The sequence below is a fragment of the Ciona intestinalis genome, chromosome 2 (genome assembly GCF_000224145.3).
Source record: "Ciona intestinalis chromosome 2, KH, whole genome shotgun sequence".
Taxonomy (NCBI): Eukaryota; Metazoa; Chordata; class Ascidiacea; order Phlebobranchia; family Cionidae; genus Ciona; species Ciona intestinalis.
The window spans coordinates 1,640,085-1,660,366 of record NC_020167.2 but is presented as its reverse complement, the minus strand read 5'-3'; the positions used below and the strand labels follow the sequence as shown (position 1 = coordinate 1,660,366).

The following is a 20,282-nucleotide window of genomic DNA, read 5'->3' as shown; positions in this document are numbered from 1 at the left end:
CAACGTGAAAGGCAGTTATTAACAAATATTACTTTGGTTTGATTGTTTAGTAGCGCTTAACAGTATTGGTTTTGTAATACCAATGTGTATTGGTACAGTGTCGTAAAAGTAGGAGTCAATCAGGTTCTGTTAGAAGTCAGTCTAGCATGCTTAAAGCTGGTATTTGCATGTGTGAAAGTCAAGAGGTATCAGATTTCGTGTTCATGGCTGTGTTGAGAGATGTAAGTGGTGATGGTGAAAGATTGCCTTGAACATTCCACTTTGCAGCATTGACGAAGCAAACAACACTTCATGTAGACTTGGTTTCTGGTTTTATAACTGACTGAAGTTAATGTACCATGAATTTAGAGCAACCCATTTTACATGTAATGCATATTTTATTTTAGAAATTTAAGTGTTAAATTGTTGCAGATATCATAAACTGTTTGTTGTAACATTTTGTTGGATCTAAAGGACTGGTAAATTCAAATTTTTTGCTGGAACTCTTTGATCAAGCAGAAAACTTTGGTCACCATATGTTTGCCTGTCGAAACTTTAAAAGAACAAGATTTGGATAACTAGATTTGTGATGTATCACCCCCACCACCTACCAGCTCATGGCCAAGTTCAGAGTCATCAGCATAGAGAAGATGCTGCTGCTACATCCAGTAGGGATGTTAATGGTGGATTATCTGTAACAGAATCTGCCATTGCTTCATTTAGGTATGTAAAAACTTTTGTATTTTGTTTGGGTAAAATGTGTTTAATATAATTACTTTTTTACCTTTGTCATTATTGTTTGATTTTGTTTGCTGTAGTAGCAAATGCAATACATTAGAGTGGTTATTTTAAATCTGTAATAAGCTTTGTTTGTGGTTTCCCATGGTTTAGTAAGACCATTTGCATTATTACCTTCCATTAATCTCTATAATTGATGTCAGTTATTATTATTGACTGCTATTTTGCACAAAGGAAATTGCTTTAAATGGCCAGTTATTATCAGAAAATCTCTTTTTTCATGCCATGCAACCGTGAGAAGCTACCGTTTTTCCCACGCTTTGCAAGTCCACCGTTTCAACGCTAATATGGTGTTTCTTATTATGCCCCGCCTGACTGGATGAGATAACGAGTCGCAATACAGGCTAACATCCAAATCGCCTACCCCTGCTCATTTAGTTGTTTCTAAATCGCCCCGAGTCAATAAGAACGCCCCGTAAACTGCTTAATCGCGAGCGATGAATGCGCCAATTAACATCGCCCGTTGCACGCGGCCGTTGTAGTTTATGTTGTAACAGATGGCGCTTATGACGCTCGATCTCTTCCCCAGATTAACGACCGTAAGTGGACCATTCCGTGAACACATTAAACAAACCGTGCCCTCGCCGTCCGCTCGTTAACTGTGTGTTTCCGAAGGTCTAGTTTTGTTAGTTGCCTGTATTTATATCAATTACGCGGAACGCGACGGCGGCGCCACATTATCCAAGCTCCTTAATCCGACCACAACACAAAAACTGAGTAATTATGAACAGGAAGTATTTCTGTATAATCACCAATTAAACTCTTAGCTGTCGACCAATTCAATGCTGTACAGTGCGGTAGGAAAGTCCACATAAAGTATAAACCAGTTTTAGGATATGTGGTAGTCAAAGTAGTTAGCGTTAAACTTCCGATCGTATTATCTTATTTCTACATTTAAATTTTGTGTCGGTTTAAAACGTACCACTGTATTACTGTTCTGTGAAATATTACTCGGCCCATAAGTCACGAATTGGGTGATTGTTCAAATTGAATTCTATCTGTGCGCCGCTAGAGCCTATCCTATGGTGGGAAATAATAGCGCGGGATCGCATCGTGGGAAAAAAGAGAACAGTTTTCCCACCGAGAGGCTGCAGTCGCAATGTTTGTGCGCCCGCTATTATTAGCTCTCCTGCGCGGAGAAGGCCTGTGGGAATCGGAGCTTTTCACGCACTCTCTTTTTTGTCCGCTTCACAGCGTTTGAATTGTCGCTGCGGCTAGGAAAAGCGCGTTACTCCTCGCTTTGTCTCTCTTCGCTTATACAAAGTCGTGCGCGCGTGTGTGCGGTTGCTCGTATGTGCAGCAGTTGTGCCAAGAGCAATCCGCAAGAGAAAGAAAGAAAGAGCGTTGCGCTTGGAATCTGGGCTACCCGCGGCACTTTGCTTCCCTTTCTAGAATGTTTTCTTTTGAAATCGGTACGTAGCCCGTGTGTGTGTGCGGTTGCTAAGCGCCGCCGATCTTCCTCTTGTATTTATTTGCACGAGCGAGGCCTCATTACTGCGAGAGGGTCTTGTGTTTCGCTTCTATCTTCTCGCAGAACAATGATACGAAGCACAATTCATTGCCCCGGGGAGAAATACTTACTCACTTCAGGTAACGCTTCGTTCACTTTCCTCATACGCTCTTCCATTCAACGTATTTTACCCCCTGTTTTTAGTATAAGGTTCTAGTGTGGTGCAAGGGAGTAAACCATAGACGTTATACTTTTTCCGTATCTGCGACCGCTTTTTACACTGATTGTCAGCGAGTAGTAGCTTCTCGTAAATTCGTTAATATTTAATAATATGTCCTTTCGATGGCTGTCAGCAAGCACATAAGATTCCGTTTCGAAAACGTCCCACTACCCATTCAAGTTTTAGTACTGGCCATTATATCCGGTGACCTTATCACCCAAAATCACGAGCTGCAATTTGATCTTTTTATAGCACGAAAATGACCACAGCTAAACCCGGCAATAAAATCATTACCGGACGGCCGGTTGTGCTGTCTGGCCAAAAACGCTTAGTTCCCATTGGGTTCACCCATGTTTTCGCACGCTGTTCGTTCGGTCCGCGTTTACCAGCCTGCCTTATCACCGTGTGATACTCAACGTGCCACACACGAACCCAGGGGCCCGCTTTTTGCTTACTGCCGGCATTTACGTCAGAGTGACTGGCGAAGGCTGATAAGGATAGGCCAGTCCAGTGTCTTCCGAGAGTAACCGACCGCCCGGGCGTTCCCACGCCAGGTGAGCTTTCGCACGATCGTCGACGCGGCGTCCGATTTCAGTTCACATCGTACACTAAGCTCGACCGGAAGGTGACTCGCGTCGGCAACAAATCCACGCAAATCGACTGCGTGCACTTTCAATTCAGCCTGGCCTTTTCACCGCGGCCGCGGAATGTCAGTCATTGAACGGCGCTTCTCACGTACCAAGCAACTCACCTTTCAAAGCGGAGCTTGTCACCGGGACGCGGCCGCACAATGGAAGTTTGTTATAGCTAACTTCCTAGGTCGCGAACAGATGCGAGTCGAAACCTCGTCCTTTGTTCGCTGCTGCTGGTATCTTTACCAGCTGCGATTGTACGTGTTCGCTACTTGGATGTGGGTTCATGTGAGCCGAGCTGGCCACTTATCGCGGCCGATTGAGCGCGATCCCGGCATAACTAACCGGCTATTGTGAATTGATTGCCACCGACGCTATGGGAAGATACTTGAATGTTCCGACTATGGGAACCATTCAGAAGCGGAACGCTTTCACGCGACATCTTTAAATAGCGCTTCGAATCCTATAAACGCTTTTCTGAAATGGCAACAGTTTTCGCCTGCTTGTCAGGAAACTTGCATTCCGATTCCACATTTCGACCACGGCGCTGTGTGGGTGGGGTCGGCCACGTGCATGCCCTTGACCGTTCGGTATCGCACTTACACGACCTCCGCAATCAGAGAATGACTTAATTTGTTTAATAACAAGCCTGTCCGGAAACCGAAGCCATCGGCTCTAGGTTGCTTTCCAACGAAACAGACGCTTGTCGAATACCAGGACACTTGCAATTGATATAATGCAAGAACACCACTGCTGTTATAACGCCCCAGTGCACTGGGTCGCCTACAGAAATAACTACGGGGAAGCTGCTTTGACGAGCAGACAGGATCGGCATTTCCGCAGTTAGAGTGGCGTGTTGTCAGTAAACGCTGCGACAATCTCACCGCGTTTTTTCACCCAACACCAGGCACCTCATCTGTCAATGCCATTGGATAAGTGAACCGACCGTGCTCGATCCAAATTGTATTTTAAATTGCGACTGCCATAACGCGGTTTTCCTCCGCGTTCCACCCGTGTCATGTTTCCAATACGTGATTCAGCCTTTGATGCCGGGCCAAATACCAGGGGTGGTCCGAACATTACAAAATCGCCAATTAAAAAACATAAATTCGGCCTTCGTAATGTGCTTTTTCAAGCGACACCCGATCCCAAGCACTTAACTCCCGGTCTCATGAGCATTTTGTTCGCGTCGTTGTTGTGTTTCACCAATGGTACACTTGGAATTCGAACAGGTTAAGTGATAAATACGCGCAGTCTGCTTATGAACCACCGAGCGCAGCTGCTGACCAACGTGGAGTATTTTATTTGACGAGATTAGATCTTGAGTTGACGGTTTTCCCACCCGCTCCACAAAACCCGCGACCATACTGCCGATTAACCCCTCAAGGGCTGGCGCTTGTGTGTTCAGCTGCTAACTCCATCACATTTTCACCATTCTCACTCCGGTAGCTGTTGTGTTTTGACACAGCACCAGTCTTGGTGGCGGAAATGATACAACGGAAGCGGCACGCGGTTCCTATTGCCATCAAAACCTGTGCATTTTGCACGCACTGCGTGTTCGCGCTCGTTTGACTTTGGCCGAGTAGCGCTTGTTGAACTTCGTCAGCATAAGTCATCAGCGCCTTGCCAACTGTCTTCGGTGAAAACTGCCAAAAATAAAATGTCGCGCTCCAAGCAAGCCCGTACACGCCCTACAGTGGACCACAGCACGTTCGGTTCAATTATCTTGCATTCTCGATGCTTCGGCAATTTCGCATCCGTGGCACGAAGCACTTACACCGCAAAGCTAAGCTGGCTTATTAGCTGTGATTACAACCGCAAAATAGCTTTACATATAAAGTGTAACGCGTTTCGCTGCATGTTCGGCCGTTTGCCGCCGGTCTACTTTTGAATTGTTGGCAAGCTTTAAAATATTTTCGCACTCAGCTACAGTTCAAACGACTTGACGTCATAGAAACGATTCCCACGTACATTGAACCTGAAACACGTAGTTCCCGATTTTTATGAATAGTAAATATTGTACCGCCCATGTCGAATAACGCATATTGCACAGACTTTTAAATGTCGTTCATGTACCGGGCCTATATGTTTCCCGTCACCCAGCCTTTTTATTTGTTTCTGACGTCTTTTCTGTTCGTTCATGGCGTTTCTCACATTCTTCTTACACATTACGATATATGAGATTTCCTTGAATACAAGGTTAGGTATTTACTATGACCGGCATGTAGCAACGTCACTGCGTACGGTGCGTTGGTGGGAAACCGCATTTAGGAACTTTGGTATTGTTGGCGATTTTTGTCCCACGAAACTCTTCCCACGTCCGCAGCTAAACTTACCGCGCGCATATCAATCGGGGCTAATCATCAAAGTTTCGCTGATTCTCCCCTATCCGGTGTCGTTCCGCTCGAAACCCATCGCCTCCGAACAATTTCAAATATGGAGCTCTGCTTTTAGCTTTGCGTCACTTTATACCAGCGCGTAAACAGGCATTAGCGGTGAGCGGCGGCACCTCTTTTTGAAGTTGTACTGCTGCGAACCATGCAGCCTATATAGAAAACCGCCTAGGTCCTTCTTGCTTCTCTCAACGTCGCAGCGCTCGGCCCGCGAAGCCCGTGCTATTCCCGGGGTGTTAAATTTGCGAAGGGGTGCGAGTGTTGTATTGACGGATCGCCTAATCCGCAGCTATGCGTCACCCTTTCTTTTGTTTATTCAAGACCTTCGTTTTTCTTCCCCATATGCTACACGGTGATTGAGTAATCACACCTGGTGCGAACTTCCCACCACCAACACGTAAGAACCATCCATTTTTTCGCTTGTATTTTGTTTTCCACACCGTGGTGTTAAATCTCAGACGCCTCTTTTCGTCAACATATCAAGCACTTAAGTCCCGAACGTCAAGAGTAACTGCCACCACAAGCTACGCAGGTGCGCCGAACAGTAACCGCCTTGTTCTTAGCTTCATATAAACAGACCTGTACCTACTCCGTCATGGTATTGGCCAATCCAATTATGTAATAACTCGAGCCGTCGGCTTTTGTTCTGACTTCCTCCGATTTTTTAACCCTACACCGAAATCCACCCTCAGTAAATAATTTACGCTTCCATATAAATGAGCGGCCGGGCCCGTTTGTTTTTTTCATTTGGGGTTATGCGGCGCTGTGTAATTGGCGCGTTCGAACGAGCAGTTTTTTGCCTAATTGCCGTCGCATGTCAAGCTCTTTGGCCTCTCTCTGTAATTAGTCACAACTACAAACTACTAAGCGAGTCTAGGACTTGGGTTATTTATGTTAAGGTAGTGGTCGTTCTTTGCATCTCATAACTCTTAACGCCACACACCCATTCCCAGGAGCAGTTTATAAAATTGAGGCTTTTGTTTGTAAAACCGCGGCCAATCGGATTCTTGGTTTCCTATAGTACACAATAGTTAAGACGAAGACGCGTTCCTTAGATTTTCCCTTGCTCGTGCGCAACCTCATTATTTTTTAGTTTTGAGGGACGCCCCGTCCGTGCGCAGCCCCATGCGACCCCAAGACGCTGTTTATGGGGTTGGGGTGGATCAAAAAGAAACAGCGTTTCGCTTTCACGACCGAAATTGCCTGCATTCTTAAATCTAATCCCGGAAAGAGTCGGGTTTAGGAAAGAACCCGAGTCCCGTGGAAAAGCGGGGCCCCTGTAATCTTGGCCCGGCTTATTGCGTTTTGCCCCCGAACAACTCAGATTAGGGGGTTGATGCGAAGCGCGACCGATGTCAGGCGGCGGCGTAATGCGCTTGTGAGCGATCGACTGCACAGATAAGGAATGACGCGATACATCCACGGCACGTTCCCTTTTCGTCCCCGTTGCATTCTTGCTGCCTGGCGGAGCGGAAAGTGACTGCCTCTGCCAACTCTGGTTCGAATCAGCCGCGCGTTTGTTTTTGCCAACAGTTTTCCCACTTAATAGCTCCGCCGCTTTATTTCAACTTTCAGGCGCGTGCCCGACGGCTTCAAGGGCCTCCGTTTCAAATCCCCGCCACTCACTTCCCTTTCCGCGCCGTTATGGTCGATATATTGCGGTGGGGAGCCTTACCGGCATGTGTGTATTCGTACACTGTGCAATCAGCAGCAGGTAGTGCGCTGTTGGTTGCCAGAGGCCTCACCGAATATCCGATACTTGGTTTCCAATGCTTTCCAATAAGGGTCAATTCAAGGCCGCGCAAGTCTGCAGCAAACAAAAGGAGTGCCACTCATTCTACTTGCGTAATCAGCATCTTCTTATCGAGCTACCGCGCCGCATTCTTCGAAGTGGATCTGTACTGCCAACCCAAGCAACCTGATTCGCCTATTAAATCCAGAAAGCGTGGTAGACAGATCGAAAGTGCGGTCACAATATACGGGAGTCGCCTTATTAAGACGTTTTCCTATCGGTGTGGAATTCAAAACTATCTTCCTCGGTACACGTCAATATAGGTTTATGATAAAATCCCCCACCCGTTCCCTCCTATTAATAATAACATGTACAGTACCACAACAATTTCGTAGTGCGCCTTAAATCAATTGTTGGGTCTGTTTCGTAAGAGAGCCTACGTTCCTGGCGTTGTTGACAGTGTGTATAGTTTATACTTTCCGCGGCACGTCGTGTTCACAGACCGAAATCACCTCTCGGGTGTGACCCCAGTACCACACACACAGCCGCCAACGTTAAGGCATAAACGTTGCCTGTCCCGTTCTAAAAGCCTCTGGCTGCCACAACGGCGCAAACCGATCGTCAGGTCGCTGTAACCGTGAGAGATTACAACATCGGTTTTCGGGTTTAGTTTTGAAGGGCTTCGAATATCTTTCGATCTTACCCTTACCGGGTCAGTGACGAACGCTAAAGTGTGGTGCCGACTTCCCCGTTGTTTTCGTTCCGCTTCTCACTACCATAACAGCCACAATCATAACCCCTTTATTGTTTGCCGGCGTTTCTCACATATCTCCTCTTGAACATTTTCCTTTCTGTTTCAGGTCGCTCCGAGAAAAATATCCGCCGAAAAAATTGACAAGGTTGGTAAACAACAATACTTAATCGATGCCTGAATTTCATGTAATTTATCATTGACTTCTATCACAGGGATGCGATGCGACGATATTTAAAAGATCCAAACGACCAAACCCTGATTGTGCTTCACGCAAAAGTTGCGCAGAAATCATACGGAAACGAAAAACGGTATTTGTAATTTGTATACTTTTAATTTAATCGATCTTGTAACGTAAACTGTTACTTTGTTACTTTGTGTCGTTACATGACCAACTCCTCGTTTAGCTTTTTGTAACAGTTTTTTAAACATTTTAACTTTGCACGTTGAAATTCATATTGTGCATAGTGCATATGTAATTGCTGTTAATGTAAATCAATATATAGTAGGGTGGGGGAAGATATGACATCTTTTCATTCTAGTTTTCTGGTCCTGTATGTAGTAAACAAAAACAGTTCAAAGAATTACAAAACTGTATCCTTATACGACTCCCATAGACCGTTAGTAAATGTTTAAAACACGATCCACATATTTGGATTATATGTGTTAAAGTTGTCCCATCTTCTCCCACCCTAATATAATCAAAATCTTCCTTCCTGCAGTTTCTTCTGCCCACCACCATGTATGTACCTGCTAGGCAACGGATGGAAGAGGAAGCAGCAGATCCTTGAAGAGGAGGAGGGATCCTCGGAGGCAGGACAGTTGCACGCTTTCATCGGGATCGGAAGTAGCGAGCAAGAGATGCAGCAACTTCATCTGGACGGAAAGGTTAGGGGTGTTTCGAGTATTTCTGTGTTCCGTGCTTATTTCTTAGGAGAAACCGCAGGAACTAGTTGGCATTTATTACTGTTTAAAATACTTTTATTATTTGGCAGTGTGGTTTACATGTGTTTACTCTCTGGAAAGGTAGCTCGCCATGATTTGTACATTCGTGACCTCTCGTTGGTCGATGCGTTTGTTTGGCATTATTAAAGCGACCATATCTGATGGTTCCTCACTCGCGTTCACTTCGTTGTTTTTACTTTGTGTTGCAATCAATTCGACACGCTGCTGTGTGTCGCGTGTGTTCCTGGCGCGTGTCACGTTTTGTTTATCATACGCTGCACTTATCGCCTTCGTTTTATAACGTGGATACTACACCGGCGCTTCTACGACCTCACATCTATTCATTCCTAATCACCATCACGCTTGTTTGTTTACCACTGTACAGGCATCCGCGCCCGCGGGGTTGTCGCTTCCCCGTGGCAAGCGGCACGCCCTTGCAAAAGCAGTCACGCCAAGGAAAAACTAGCGCGTGTCCAGTTCGGCGGACGCAGCTACGGTTTTCCAAGAACAGGCGACGAAGGTTAATCTCACTTGACGTGCGGTCTCCCCAACAAGACTACACTTGCAAGTTTTATTTATAAACATAAATGACCTCTGGCAATAGAACGACAACAGAAGTGCGCCGCAATGCGAGTCTGTCGCTCCGGGCAATATCGTACAAATCCACAGATAGAATATTCATTCCCAAACCTCTACCACATACAACACCATCAGAATCATCCATCCACTTATCAAACCGTGAGAACTGTTCCGTTTGCTTACATTCCCGAACCAGACTCATAAATTGTTAATTCACCTGTTTCTTCCAGACGACCGCATATTTCATTGGCAATAAACGCAACGCCTGCTATTTCCCGTGTTCGCTGAGCAAACATGCTGAACCGTCAGTCAGTGTACGGGAAACAGTCATGTTTTTAACTTTTTGTAGCAACTTTAGTGACGTGAACGCTTAACTTCAAACATAGTATGAACAGTTCTTCCAATACGTCATTTTTTTCGATTGCATTTTTCAAACTCGTGCAGTTCGCTATTACTTGTAAACGCATAGGTGGCGACCACCAAAGTTGTGATAAGTATAGTCGGAACAGCGGTATGCGACTAGAAATATGGAAACATAGAGTAATAACTGGCTTAGACTGAGTCGGTTGCAAACTGCTATCCATTCGTGGAATAAAACCAACCGTTGTAAAACAAGCCAGCTATTATTATTACCCACAGCTCTCTAATCCGTTCAATTGCGATGTCTTTGGTTCCACGCATGCACCGTGGATGTTGCGCTCAACATACAGTGACCAAGGCAGCAATTTCTGTCTCCAGCAAGTATTTCGCGGTTTGATCTTAATCGCGGCACGGTCTTAGTGCACGCGCGTGCCAAATGCTTGTTTCAAACCACCAAAGGCAGCAAAACAGATCCCTCTTGTCATAACCGAGCAGCGTACGCTCTTCACCCCCCACCACAACAACAGATATATTGCTACATTCCAATGATGAAATTCAAGCTACCACCAAACCGTGCCACTTTCACCGCCATCGTAAACTGACGCATTTTCCACTCTATCAAGCTTCCATAATCGCCAAATAAAATCGCTGACACTTTCAGTGTAAAATATCCCACCAAAGGTCAGAATATTAACCGAAAAAAACTCAATACCTTGCTTTCTAATTACCCCAAAATCTATTGTCGCACCATAACGTAATACACGATGTGTTTGGATCATATTTACTTCGTATCACCCCAAGCTTCACTTGTACGCTGTGACTCATTAACAACGAATTTTTCAGTAATTTCCAAGTTTCGGTTCTGCGGTTTCAAAAGACCTATTAAATTTTACGCAACTCGTAATTTTGGCACAAAAACACAAATGTACTCCCACACTCATTCAATTTTATGAATTACACAGATGTGAGCGTGGGAACATCATATTAAAGATTGCTTTAAACTAAAACAGTCGTAAACTTGAACATAAATCCTTTGGAATATGACCACAAATTCCCAAGCCGTAACGCTTATACATATATTACATACTTTGGCAAAAATAGACGAAGTCGTTTTTACGAGTCCTGTACCATAAGCTATGTGTATAACCAGAATAAGCTGCGGTTCGGCCACACCTGGCTCTGCCGTTTTCTATATTTATTCTGCGCATAACAACTGTTAAACACAGCACGCAATCGCCATTTGTTTGCTAGTGTACTTGATTTTTATATAAACAAAAAACTTTTCCATTAGAACTTCTGCACGGCCAAGACATTGTACATATCGGATACAGATAAAAGGAAGCATTTCATGCTCAACGTAAAGATGTTTTTCGGAGGCGGAGGAGCAGATGTTGGCCAGTTCAGCAGCAAGAGGATAAAAGTCATCAGCAAGCCATCCAAGAAAAAACAATCACTAAAAAACGCAGACCGTGAGTAAAAATAACATTTTCATTCCTTAAGGATAATTTCTAGTTGTGGTGTTTAAGATGTATTAGAGTCAACTGATCTCTGTATAAAGTATCATATTACAAAACGGTCACAGTTTAATGACTGTAAATCATAACAAACTCGAAGTGATATTCTGTATACTGTTTCTGTTGAGGTATAACCTTTTCACGCATATCAGCTATACCCACCGAACCATGCTCACTAAATCTCTTTACCACAGTTTGCATAGCATCCGGCACCAAAGTAGCGCTTTTCAACCGACTCCGCTCACAGACAGTGAGCACAAGGTACCTGCACGTTGAGAAAGGAAACTTTCATGCCAGCTCAATTCAGTGGGGGTGCTTCGCCATTCACTTATGTAAGCAAACATATCTTATAACATAACGTTCGGTTTGGTGTTTTTTTGCTGTCGGTGCCTGTAGCGTGTGTTTATTGCTAGCAATGTCATCCTAATCAAATTATTAGCTTTGGGTTATGTAATGGTCGGTACCGCAAGAGCGTTCTTTATTTCCAATTTCTTTCCTAGCTATAAAACAATATATTAACCAGCATTGTCTCCTTGGTTCATAAAACCGTATTAAGCCATCATCACCACTTCCACTCATGCTTGACAACGCATCACATGTCGGTTGTCCAGCAACGAAATCAGTGCATAGCATGGGAAATAATCACTTTCCCACAGCCGTCCCTCGCCCTGGTCTTAGTTAGCACAGTTGAACAATCCCAAATATTCAATATTTGACCGACCAACATTCAATTGCGGATTTCCCGCCCCGCGTTGGCGCTTTAATAAAGCACGGGTCGTAAAAGCAACTCCTAGCCGAGTTTTCATTTCGCTGTAACTCCAGTCCGCATATCTAGCCGCCGACCCGGCAATTTCATCTCTTCAGATAGCTACCCTAGCATTTAAGGTCGTTACGTGGTCGCTTTGTTCGAAACATGAAACCTGATGGCAAGAAAACGATGTCCCGTTGCGCGTCGTTAACCTTGAACCGTGCTTTGCATTTTAACAAACATGTTTCCGCCCATCACAATATAAAAGCGGACAGTGTTGGGCAGAATGCAGTCTCCCACGGTTCGGTCACTACATTGGTGGCACTGCTTGTTTTATGCCCACGACTCTATTGGGCGACGTTTCATTAATTCGAATTCCCATTTAATATAGTGGACGACGACGAGTCAGAATCCGAAGAGTTTTCAGTAGTGGACGGCTACATACATTACGGACAAACCGTAAAACTCGTTTGTTCGAACACTGGAATGGCGCTGCCGAGGCTTATAATACGAAAGGTGAGTCAAAATACTTCTACACGATGGCCGAACTTTTTACAAACACGTACACTTAAAGTTACGAGTGCGGTTCGTATCTTTTATGCCCTGACTACTCTTTAAGATTGTGGTAACTGTTAACTACCCACACGTATTACCTCTTCGTCCCGGTTTCTCGGTAATATAAAAGTTACGGCATCTCCTAACACCTCGTGCGCGCCCGATGTTTCCGTATTTTTGTTGCTGATTGCATTATTCACACCGTAAAACCCATTTACGAGCGAAACTTGTGTATAACTGAAACTTCCATGTTAAACGTACATGCCTAGAAAAGGTTGTTGCAAATTTGACTTTAAATGTTGTATGAACTAAACATTGCATAACATAGTTCAACATCACGACTGAAGTATACGATGTTTAGTTCATGCAACATACTTTGCACTACCAGACTCCATAACAGCTCCACCATTTGCGAGGCAACGTTAACAAATAGTATGCAAATTGATATAAACATCTCAATCATCATAATAAATTACCCCGACCGCATGAAAACCGCTTAGGCTTAAAATCAATGGTTCGATTCAGACCTTAAACAATGACGTTGAACTGCTGTCCGTCGCCAACCGCGGCCATAACAACGTTTCATGTTGTTGTTCCATTCATCCCACGGGAATACGATGCATCAGTGACATATGTTTGTTTTCCTTTTGCCATGAACCTCTACGTATTGAGCGTTGCTGGGTCGACAGCATATAAGCGCATTACTTGTGGTCGTATAGCAAATAAAATGTGGTTTGTCAGAATCGGCCCCTTATTTCTTAAAAACCGCGATCAACAAATTTTGTCGCCCCCGCTTTTTGTGGTAACGTTAAACCTTCGTGTAGTCCCGTTCAAGTTTCTTTATTTTTCGCGTTTCCACCTACTCAGTATTATTTACCACCATTCAAACCGCGCGGTTTAGTCTCTTCAAACTTACACTGCTCTTTACCGCCGCAGGTGGACAAGCAAACAGCGATTCTTGACGCGGACGACCCAGTATCACAACTACACAAGTGCGCCTTCTACCTAAAAGACACAGAACGGATGTACCTTTGCCTCTCCCAAGAACGAATCATTCAATTCCAGGTATAGATGATTACCAAGCACGGATATTACAAAAACACTCTCACAATTCCCGGAACCAATTTCCCGAAAGATTAGAAACCACATCCTTTATATATTACGAACCCGTGCCCGTTGTTTGAATAATGTTATTATATTCTACTCCTGTCACACCAATAAATATCCTACTGTTTACTGCCATGCATGTACGTAGGAAGTACAGTACTCACCGTTTCAATCTGTAATCCGTCATTTTTTCCCTTATTTTTTACCCCCCATGGCGATTTAACTATAAGTAATTTTACGCCCCTATTAAACTGTTTTGTTTATTTCAGGCAACCCCGTGTCCAAAAGAAACAAACAAAGAAATGATCAACGATGGTGCTTCATGGACCATCATATCAACTGATAAAGCGGAGTACACCTTTTGTGATGGTATGGGACCAACAGCTGACCCAGTAACACCTGTACCGAATGTACATAGCCTCCAGGTACGTGCAAACCTACAGCATGCCTCTTATGTGGCACTTGTCTTGCCGATTTTATGCGATGTTGGTTTATGTATTTGTGTTATTCTCGCATTCACAGAGCTTGTAGCTCTTTAAATGAATTAAACCACCTTCGCTTTAGTTGCAGCACGTTTATAAAAATACAACGTGCCAGCACTCGCGCTGCCAACCGCTGCTCGCACTCAAAGCCAAACTTGCAATTAGCGTCAGCTGTCGAAAGTCTTGTAACCATCTGAATACTGCACGTTTGCGGTCGCCTGCCTTTGCAACGGAACGACTCGCCAGCCTCACCGACCTCTCGCAGAAAGACTCGCTCGTGAGAAGTGTTGACACGGCGCTTCCCACGGCGTGGCACGCTGAGACATTCCGAATTTCATAGTGTTCCACGCAAAAAACGATTTCCTCAATTGTTATTACGAGATTAAAGCCTGATGCCTCGCATTGACCGGAAGGTAATACGATTTCCCTTACGCGCAAAGCTACCCACAGCCTGCCGCAGAATTCTGGGTTATTTTCCGTGGGAAAGGCGTAATCCGCAATGACGTCTAAAACACGTTTAATTCCTTGAATTTGCATACAACACTTTGGCTAACAGCATTTTTAATATACAGTTAAACGGCGGAGGAGACGTGGCCATGCTAGAGGTGAATGGTGAATGTTTCACTTCCAACTTGAAGGTGTGGTTCGGTGAAATCGAGGCCGACACGATGTTTCGGTGTGCGGAAGGTCTGTTATGTGTGGTGCCCGACATCTCTGCTTTCCGGGAAGGCTGGAAGTGGGTTAAGGAATCTGTACAGGTTCGTGTGTTTCAGTTGTGTTTTAGGTTATATGGTTTTTGATAGGCGGTTGTTTAAACTTGATTTCTCCGTACCCAGGTTCCCATCAATCTTGTGCGAAACGACGGAGTGATCTACCCCACCAACCTCACATTCACATTTACCCCTGAGCCTGGACCCAGGCAACACTGTCCCGCAGCTCTCAACATACTGCACGGTAGTAAGAGGCCGTCAGCATCCATGCCCCCGACTCCAGTATCCGGGTCTGAGGACGACAGTGGTCGCGGAAACGAGTCGGATCGCGGCGATCCGATCATGCCAATAAAACGGCCCGCGCTCGATGTACACGGGAGACCTGTCGCCCCTGAAGCGGCCGCCACCATGAACGGTGCGAACATGCTTCGTACTGCATCGTGACGTCACTCACCCTTCTGTGACGTCACAGAAAACGTGTAATGATATGCGCTGGCGAGCTGCCGAGCGAGGAGCGACGCCAGCCATGGAATAAAGCAAGGTACATCCCTGGTGCAACCGTCCACGTGAATACATCCAAACCACGAAAACACGACGAATAAACTGCGAGTAATTTACATGACCATACATAACTGTCGAAACTATTACCGTCCTGCTACAGTTTACTCGACCAGAGTTACTTCGTTTACTGTTAACGTGCAAAATGGGCTCTTTTTACCTCAATTGTAACACCGTGCCGCGCAAGACGCAAGGACTTTTAATCGTATTCTGTCTCCTGGGAATCTTTTTTGTAGCTTGGAACACGAGGCCTTTATGTTAAAGCGTGGCTAGCTTGCCTGGTTGCTGTTTTTCTTCAATAAATCGCCGCCTTTACCAGCTTGGGCCACAAAATACACCCCACCCTCCTACCTCGCTCGAAATTCAGCGATGCGAAATTCTTCTCCTCTCGTGACGTAGCAAGCCGGGAAGTCGAGACCACCAGTTCAACATTTTAGTTCTTATTTCTTTCTTCTTGTCTTATACCACTTTCCGATTTCAATATTTTTAAAATGTGTCAATTTTACAGACGCTTATTTATATACTAGCTTGAGCTAATCGGCAGTGCGACGTCCAACAATAAACCAATCAATTCTACAACCCGGTGGTCGCTGCACTTGCTGGATAATCAAAGCAAATCGCAAGAGAGTTTGTTTTTTTAAGACAGTGTAGCTTCCCCAAAGTTCACCTGATCTGATCACTTGATTAAGATAGGCAGTGGGATGATTGCCAAATTATAGACGACTTATGCTAGGGAGGGGGAAGATGGGATTTTTCGCTTCAATTGGTAGTAAACAAAGAACATTTAAGAATAATAAACCGTATTTTCATAATTCCCATAGAGCATAGACCGTTGTTATTGTTTAAATCAACAAGATTTGGATATTATGATTTCAATATTACACACGTTTGTCTTAACTATACCAACACAGGATGCAACAGCTGACTAAAAATTTGAATATTATGTGTACTAAACGTGCCCCGTCTTCCCCTACCCTACTATATAGTAAAGGGGAAGATGGGAGACTTTTTCATTCTATTTTGTCGTCACATTTGGTGAGAAATAAGAACGTTAAAAGAATTATAAAACTGTATTCTCACGACTCCCATAGACCGTTGTTAATTGTCTAAAACACGATTAGGATATTTGGATATTATGTGGTAAAGGTGTCCCGTCTTCCCCGACCGTACTTTATTATAAATAACTAGCTTACGTAATGACAAAGTATTTTCTATCGGTATTTTTCGCGGAAGCAAGTTCCGTTTTACGCAACTACGGTATATATCTAAATCAATTAAGGTGTTACTATATTAAAGTTGAATACGCTTACGTTTACTGAATTATATACGCATATAATTAGTCACAAGTATATTTAAATCTTTCAAGTACTCATTCATAATTTATGTATTACGCATTACAATACTAAGGAACAATATATAGTAGGGTGGGGGAAGATGGGACACCTATTCATTCTATATTCTCGACCAATTTGGTAGTAAACAAAGATTTTTCAAAGAATTATAAAACAGTGTCCCTACAACTCTCATAGACCGTTGTTAATTGTTTAAAACACGATCGGGATATTTGGATAATACGTGCTAAAGGTGTCCCATCTTCCCCCACCCTACTATACATATATAGTTACGACCAACGTTACGACTAAAACCAATGCATTATATAGATGTGCCGCGTTAGTATATCGCCAGGGGTTGAATTTATAAATATTTTATTCACAGTAGAACCGCCGGGTTGGTTATTATGTTGTCAATTTATTCAAAGAACAAATGGAATGACTGCCTTTCGGTTCTTCGGGTAATCTTCGAACTTGCTTAAATAGAACCTAAAATAATGAATTAGCAAAATACGAAGCATGCAGTTAAAATAGTTGTATATCTAACATTTTTTATATGTCGTTTAAGAGTTTTGTACCGCATTATTTTTTTACTTATGCACCAGAACCACGGTGGTTTATACAGCGCTCGCCTTACAATCAAACAATAATAGAGTCCACGCTTGCTTCTTGTGCTATATAAATGTAACTGAATTTCCACAAAAGCCAACTTAGAAGTCATGAATATATGGATACTGACTTAGACTTCTTACTTGTGATGGAAAAGAGCTCTTGTTCCAATCGTCAGAGATGTTGAAAGAGAGAAGCAAATCAAAGGAAAGTGGAAATTAGAGGCGATTAGAAGACCAAACCATTCAAAAATCTCTCCGCTGAAGTTCGCTCCTGATACGTACTCAAAGGCGCCACCTCGCGGAATCTTATAACCAACTTCGTTCGGTTTTCGAAGGTTTCTCAAAACATGATCGCTGTGAATATTAATGAGAAGTCCAGACGCCCACATAAGCATGCCTGTTTGTAATTATGATTTTTAGTAACTGAATAAAAAATATTACTCAAGTATTAAGTTTTATTATTAAAAAATAATGTTACATTTCTAAGTATGAGAAATTTTTAAAACCTATACTTTTTTGTATTCAGGTTTAGGAACAATCCAAACCATTAAAACAATTGAGATACGTTAGTTACCTGTCAAGAACTGGAAAGAATTAATCCAGTTTTCCGGTAATGATACGTGTGCGGCTTCATACTTTGATATTGCGTACCCATTAATAAATGTAAAGGTAAAACTCATAAAGACGATGCGGAGAGGTAGGGGAGTGCTCATTCGATTCATCAACATTGGGTAGATGAACGACCTGTAACACATATCGTTCAATATTCAACGGTACATGTACACCGTTCATGGAAACAACAACAGTATAAATGAAGACCCGCCGCGTGTTTAAATCAACGCCACTGTAAAATTTGACGTGCAGGCGGTAATTACTGAATCCAGTTACAAACCGGCGACTTGCCTCTGGAAATAATGGAAGGCGAAGGCGCTGATGATTAAGAGATTGGAGAAATTGATGTTTTCAACGCCAACACTGTAGGTTACCAACACTGGTAGAAAGAATGAAGGACATTCCTGTATTACCCAAGCTAGTCGGGCGTCAACAGCTGTAAAGTAAAAATATAGACTTTTATAAAGATTACACAGGAGTACAATAAACAGTGTTTCAAAGGTTTGGAATGCATCATAGGTATAGTAGGGTGGTGTAAGATGGTACACCTTTTTATTTTTATTCTTCTTCTATTTGGTAGTAAACAAAGCACATTCTAAGTTCCATAGACCGTTGTTAGTTGTTTAAAACACGATCATGTTCTGAAGGTGCCTCGTCTTTTCCCGCTCTACTATACTGTCTTACTGTAGTGTGTGAGATCGGGTATATGTCTACTTAAAGCATAATCAAACATTGACAGTTGACGATGTTGTTCAGCTTACTGAATTTCGACTTCTTCGTGTGTTTGCCATAACCAGACGGCACGCCAACTTGATATGCTGCCAACGACAAAATCCCCGCCATAAAGATAGAGCCTGACATCCATTTAATAATTCTCAAGTCAGTTTCAAGCTCAAACATGTTTTAATAAACTGAATTCTAAGATGTTAAGTGAGCCCTATATTACCAAGTATTGATATAAAGGCCTATACTAGGCAACTTAAAACACCACTTCTACTGTCTTTCCTTGCTTTAACAATTCGCTTAACGGACTGATCCTCACTCATTAAACTAAACGTGTACTTGCAGCTTGCGTTTGCAAAACGCCGTACACGAACAACCGTAAGGGCGCAAGTCAGTCATAAAAGTAATCATTGCTGAAGCGTCTGATGCTTCTGGTTAACTTTAGCGCAGCACCAACGGTTACGTCACAAAGTAAAGTTTGTTGAACCTGCTGCGTATAACACGAATTTGATAAAGAATTTCTTGTAAATAACTTCGATTAGCTGGAACTGCGTTTGTTTACAGGCACATAATAACTATTTACGTTTGTAAAATGTCTTTGTGTGATTTCTAACGATAGAAATTTACCCCAATAAATCTATATATAACGTATAAAAACCCTTTATATATTTGAATTATTTAAAACTTTAATACGATCTGTTATTCATTTACAAAATACGGGCTCTCGAGTTTGTACAAGCTGATACTGAATCAAAGAGCGCATCCAACCAACTAAAACAAGGTACGTTTAATTGCGTGTAACGGCGAGTCTATATTTTAGAACTGTCTACTTTATTTACGAGGCGTGCGTCCAGACTATTTTTGTTTAAACAGCAGTGTATATGGTATTTGTTCCAAGAACTTTAAATTCATTTGTGATTCGTTACCACACCCTAAATCATAATACATACGTAATGGAAATTAGCAGTGTGTGTGTAATTCAAGGCTAGTGTTTATGTTTGGGGTTTTTCCCGCTAAAATTTATGGGCAGAAGTGCGGTGCAGGTCGCTTCACCCCACCTGATGTTCAAATTCTAAACTGTGGCCACCATTACGTGCCCCAAACCCTGTACCTCGCTCGACATGATCTGATTCCAGTACAACGAATGGCTCAAGAACGTTAGGTCGACAACTATAAGTTTATTCGACAAACAACGACCAGCGATATCACGTTACAAAAAAACGTTACGTCTGCTGTTACTCGTTACTCAGCACAACCGTTTAATATACAGTTAGGGGGGGGAGATGAAACACCTTTATCTCTATTTTCTCTCTCATTTAGTGATAAACAAAAAACTGTGGAACCATATCCTTTACGACTTCATGGACCGTTATTAATTGTTTAAAACACGATCCGGATATTTGAATATTATGTGCTAATGGTGTCCCATCTTTCCCCACCCTACTCAATCTTCATGCATTGAGTGAAATTTGGACAAATTATAAATAGTAAA

General features: G+C 43.2%; 2 protein-coding genes and 1 non-coding gene across 4 annotated transcripts; 2 read left to right on the top strand and 1 right to left on the bottom strand.

Annotated features, from left to right (window-relative positions):
* The first annotated feature begins 418 nt into the window (after positions 1–418).
* Positions 419–16,094, top strand: su(h) (suppressor of hairless homolog). 2 transcript variants are annotated; one of them, NM_001032578.1, is given in 11 exon segments: positions 419–702; positions 8,065–8,103; positions 8,171–8,266; positions 8,678–8,843; positions 11,131–11,308; positions 11,548–11,685; positions 12,493–12,617; positions 13,593–13,721; positions 14,033–14,188; positions 14,818–15,003; positions 15,082–16,094. In NM_001032578.1, coding segments are annotated over 11 exon segments (1,665 nt in total). In that variant the 5' UTR covers positions 419–568; the 3' UTR covers positions 15,400–16,094.
* Positions 12,966–13,016, top strand: mir4136 (microRNA 4136). The gene has a single exon (NR_034532.1). It is a non-coding gene; the product is annotated as a microRNA 4136 (primary transcript).
* Positions 16,095–17,202: 1,108 nt separating the features above from the next.
* LOC100176622 (3-oxo-5-alpha-steroid 4-dehydrogenase 1-like) lies at positions 17,203–19,360 on the bottom strand. The gene is made up of 5 exons (XM_002120977.5): positions 18,829–19,360; positions 18,359–18,503; positions 18,030–18,199; positions 17,597–17,852; positions 17,203–17,333 (listed from the first exon to the last, which is right to left on the bottom strand). The coding sequence occupies exons 1-5, from the start codon at positions 18,965–18,967 to the stop codon at positions 17,267–17,269; spliced, it is 777 nt and encodes a 258-aa protein (XP_002121013.1). The 5' UTR covers positions 18,968–19,360; the 3' UTR covers positions 17,203–17,266.
* Between the last annotated feature and the right edge of the window lie 922 nt (positions 19,361–20,282).